Below are 4,618 nucleotides of genomic sequence, written 5' to 3' on the forward strand. Positions count from 1 at the left end.
AAGCTTTGAGCTGCAATACTGAATAATGTTACAGGCCAAACGAAAACTAGTATCTTTGATCTTTTATTGATTAAATCTTTTAATATTGTGGTTGGAGAGAGCCAACAGCATGTCGTTGTACTACAATATCAAGAAGTGCTTGGAAGATGAGGGGGTGGGAAAGTGTGCATGAATGAACGAATAAAAAAAAATATTTTCAAAAGTGCACGGGGAAGTTAGTATAAACATTTTTAAAGTGTGTTAAAAATCATTTTAAAAACCAACATACTAACAGTGGCTAACTATGGGTAGTAAAAATGAACCTTTATCCTTTAGTGGTTGCTATGAACAGAAAATGCAAGAATAGATACTAGAAATTCACACCATTTAGATTTTATTGCTATTTATTAACTTTCTAAAAATAATCTTCATTTTAGAATAGTTTTACATTTATAGAAAAGTTTCAAAGAGTTTCATTTAATACAATTTCCATATGTAAACCTTACACCAAATTTCCCATTACTCATATCTTACATTAATCAGATACATTTATCACAATTAGTGAGCCAATAGTGTTTTCTTCCTAATTAAACTCTACATTTTTTTCCAAATTCCTTTTGTGTGTGTATATATATATCTCATCTCTTTTTCTGATCTAGGATCTTAGCATGCATTACTTTTAAAACAAAGCACTTTAAGACCTCAGATCTTTTTTAAAAATAATTTTGGTTTATAACTAATGTGGCATCTTTATAAATGTTTATGTAAATTAAAAATATTTCACTTTTTAAATCCTACATTATAAATTTTGTAAATTTTAGGATGCCAATTTAACATTGAGAATAATAAATCTTAAAGTAGGGGAAATCACTAGATTGAAGAATGTTTTATTAAGGGAGAAGGGTTGTTTTTTTTTAATAGGGAAGTTAAAATCACAATGTTAGAAATAAAAACTGTGGGAAAAGCTAAAATATCTTGTTTAGACAGGGTGTAAACATAAGAAAAAATATTTTGGGTTTTTTTTTTAAAAAAAAAAATCACAATACTAAGGATGACCAAAAATGTTCCAGAGGATGTAGGAATCCTGGCAGCACACACAGGCTTAACTACTCAGCCAGAAGGTTGGTAGCTCAAGCCCACCTAGAAAGAGAGGCTTGCTGATCAGCTTCTAGAAAGCCACAGCCTTGAAAACCTTATGGAGAAGTTCTAATCTGCAAATAGAGGTCCACCATGAGTCAGAACTGGTTTGACAGCTGATAACTACAGCATCAAATGTATTGACCCCTTTTTCCAGCAACAATTAATAAATAAAACAAAATTTTTTAAAAAAAATCCAAAGAATTTTATCCTTTATTGACATATTCAAGTATTCATCCTTCAGTATCCTGTTTTAAAAGTTAAAATTTGTCTTTATTCTTCTTGTTTCTCTTTTCTTTAATATTTAACACTCTAAAACTGATCATTTCATTTAGAAATTATAGAATATTATTTACTGTGAAGGTTAAAAAAATTAGCTTATTTAGAAACAAATAAAGATGATGTCTCAGAATAATTACATACTGTTTATTAGAGAAAAATATTCTAGAAAAAAGCATACCTGGTTTTCTTGTTTAGCTTTAGAAAACTGCTCCTGGAGATTATCATTGTCATGAGCCAAGATATCTCTTTCCCTGGCAATCTGAGCCAGCTCATCATTTGTTTCATCCAGTTGTCTACGCATTCTGGAAATGTCTTGTTCACACATAATTAGAGCTTCAGTAGACTGTCTATTCCACAAATCAAATAGTACATAAGAAGAGACATTTTACTGAAACAGAATAACAAATTCTCACAAGACGGAAAATAGACAGTTAACTGGAAAACATTAAGAGAAGTTTAAATGCACTTTAATCTTGTAGAAATAAATACTGCAAAAGACAAAGACAGACATTAGAGTTTCTCTCATCAACATTTCACTATAAGAGAGGATTTGCTTTCAAAACTTCTGACACTGACTTATAGGTGCTTATTCCTACCTGTAGTTGTAGATACCTCTTTGTCTTCTAAAAAAAATTATGTTTCTCAAGGCTTAACTCTTAACCTCTTGATTATCCCTTCTTTCAGAAAAATCAATTCTTATCTATAAAATTATTGCTTCCTTCTTTTTATTCTAAGTAATCTTATATTTACTTACTTACTAGAGATTTCTATATATTAAGACCTCAAAGGCTCCTCGAATTCAGAAGGAAACCTTTCTTTTCTCTTATACTTTCATCATGTCCAGTATTCATCTCTGAACAGAAACCTGGAATTTTCCTAAATTCTTTCCCTTATAAATAAATAAATAAATACCACATTTGCTCTTCTTCCTGTAAGCCCAGTTAGTCTTCTTATCACGTCTTCTGCCTAAGTAATCTTTTTAACACAAGTAATCATTTTTAACACTTGAAATTTTTCAATAATTTCTTTTCTTCCAAAGGATATAATATAAACACATTTCCTCTTTGGGTTCCCCAACACTCACTCACTTATAATTCAATTTTTTAGGATGATCTATGGTTCTTCAAAGGAGCTCTGGTGCTGCAGTTCATAGGAAGTTGTGCTGCTAACTTGAAGGCAGTGCCTCTGGCAGTTCTTTGATTCATGGCATACTTTTCTACCAGAAATACTGTAACTACCCTTTTTACTTAGCAAACATCTCTTTTACATTTTGTTGTTATATACTGTCAAGTACTAACCAACTCATAGCCTTTCCAGCAGGTTTTCAGTAAATCAAATGGGAGGAGACTGCGCATCTTTCTCATGCAGAGAAGCTGGTAGATTTGAACCATGTGTCTTTGGGTTGGCAGCACAACTCCTTACCTAAGCCATCAGAGTTTCCTTCTTTTACATTAGTCCTTCTTCAAATGTTATTTTTGTTAGGTGCTGTTGAGTCAATTCTGACTCACAACTATTATATGTACAATAGAATGAATCACTGCCTGGTCCTAGGTCATCCTCACAATTATTGCTAACCTTGGGCTCATTGTTGCAGCCACTGTGTCAGTCCATCTCATTGAGAGGCAGCCTCTTTACCACTGTCCTTCTTTTTCACCAAAAATGACGTCCTTCTCCAGGAACTGGCCTCCCATGAAAATATACCCAAAGTACATGCAACAGCATCTCATAATCTTTGCTGCTAAGAAGCACTCTAGCTATACTTCTACCAAGACACACTTATTTCTTTTTCCGGCAATCTGTGGTATGTACAAAATTTTTTAAAAATAACACCATAATTTAAACACATCAACTCTTCTTCAGGCTTCTTTATTTCTTATCCAGCTCTCACAAACTGAAGAGGTAATATTTAAAATACCATTACTTGGGTCAAGTGTGCCTTGCATCTTTTTGGTATTCTCTACTTTCGGCCAAGATTCATCTGACACCAGTACTCCAAATGACATCTTTGGCTTGTAACACTTTAAAGAGGTCTTTTGCAGCAGATTTGCCCCATGTGAAACTTTTGATTTCTCTACTGCTACTTCTATGGACACTGACTGCAGAGCCAAGTAAAATTAAATCCTTGACAACTTCAATCTTTTCTCCTTTTATTAAGATGTTGCTTATTGGTCCAGTTCAGTTTTGTTTTCTTTATGTTGATGCAGAATCAATCCACACTGAAGGTTGTAGTTTTAGATCTTTTATCAGTATTTCAAATTCTCCTTGCTTTCAGCAAAGTTGTGTCATCTGTATATTGCAGATAACTAATAAGTCTTCATCCAATCTTGAGGCCATATTCTTCTTTATATAGTTCAGTTTCTTAAAGTATGTGCTTAGCATATCTGCAATAACTATACAACCCTGATGCTCATCTTTCCTGATTTTAAGTTATGTAGTATTCCCTCCTCTGTTCATTACAATGTTATCTATAATTTGTTACTACTTATAGTTGAATGCCTTCACATATCAATAAAAAAAATCTTTCTAGCATTTCTTTGCTTTCAGCCAAGATCCATCTGACGTCAATTATGTTAAAAATCCACAACCTCTTCTGAATACAGCTGGAATACTCAGCAGCTCGCTGTGTATAAACTGCTGTAACTACTTCAGAGAAAATTTACTTTTATGTGAAATTAATGGTATTGTTTGATAATTTCTATATTCTGTTGAATTACATTTCTTTGCATTGGGTCTGAACACAGATCTCTTTCAGTTGATTGGCCAGGTAGCTTTCTTCCAATTTCTTGGCATGAACCAGTAAGTACTCCTTGTGTTGTATCCATTTGTTGAAACAACTCAGTTGGTTTTTTGTAAAAGTCTGGAGCCTTGTTTTCATCAGTGCCATCAATGCAGTTTGGCTATGTCCTTCTAAACAATCAGTTCTTAATCATATGCTACTTCTTGAAATTGAAAGTTTATCAATTCTTTTTGGTACAGAGACTGGGTGTTCTAACTTCTTTTGATGTTTCTTGCATTATTTTATGCATACATATATAAACCCTTCTATATTGCATCTTGAGGTTGAATATTTTTCCTCCAGTTCATTCAGTTTGATAAATGCCATGAATGTTCTTTTCTTTTTGGTTTTTTAACTACAGTTCTTTGCACATTTCACTGTGTAAACCAATACTTTATATTTTGTCTCCTTCAGCTTCTCATTGAAATAGCCTGTTGAGCTCTT

At 32.8% G+C, this 4,618-nt stretch overlaps 1 protein-coding gene across 1 annotated transcript in view; it reads right to left on the minus strand.

Annotated features, from left to right (window-relative positions):
* TSGA10 (testis specific, 10) overlaps positions 1–4,618 on the minus strand; it is a 109,572-nt gene that overhangs the window by 67,413 nt on the left and 37,541 nt on the right. The window contains exon 9 of the mRNA XM_006887788.1: positions 1,577–1,745. Within this exon, the coding sequence (XP_006887850.1) occupies positions 1,577–1,745 (169 nt within the window). The remainder of the gene's footprint in view (positions 1–1,576; positions 1,746–4,618) is intronic.

The sequence above is a fragment of the Elephantulus edwardii genome, unplaced genomic scaffold, assembly GCF_000299155.1.
Source record: "Elephantulus edwardii isolate Elephantulus edwardi_28Jun2011 unplaced genomic scaffold, EleEdw1.0 scaffold00062, whole genome shotgun sequence".
Classification (NCBI taxonomy): Eukaryota; Metazoa; Chordata; class Mammalia; order Macroscelidea; family Macroscelididae; genus Elephantulus; species Elephantulus edwardii.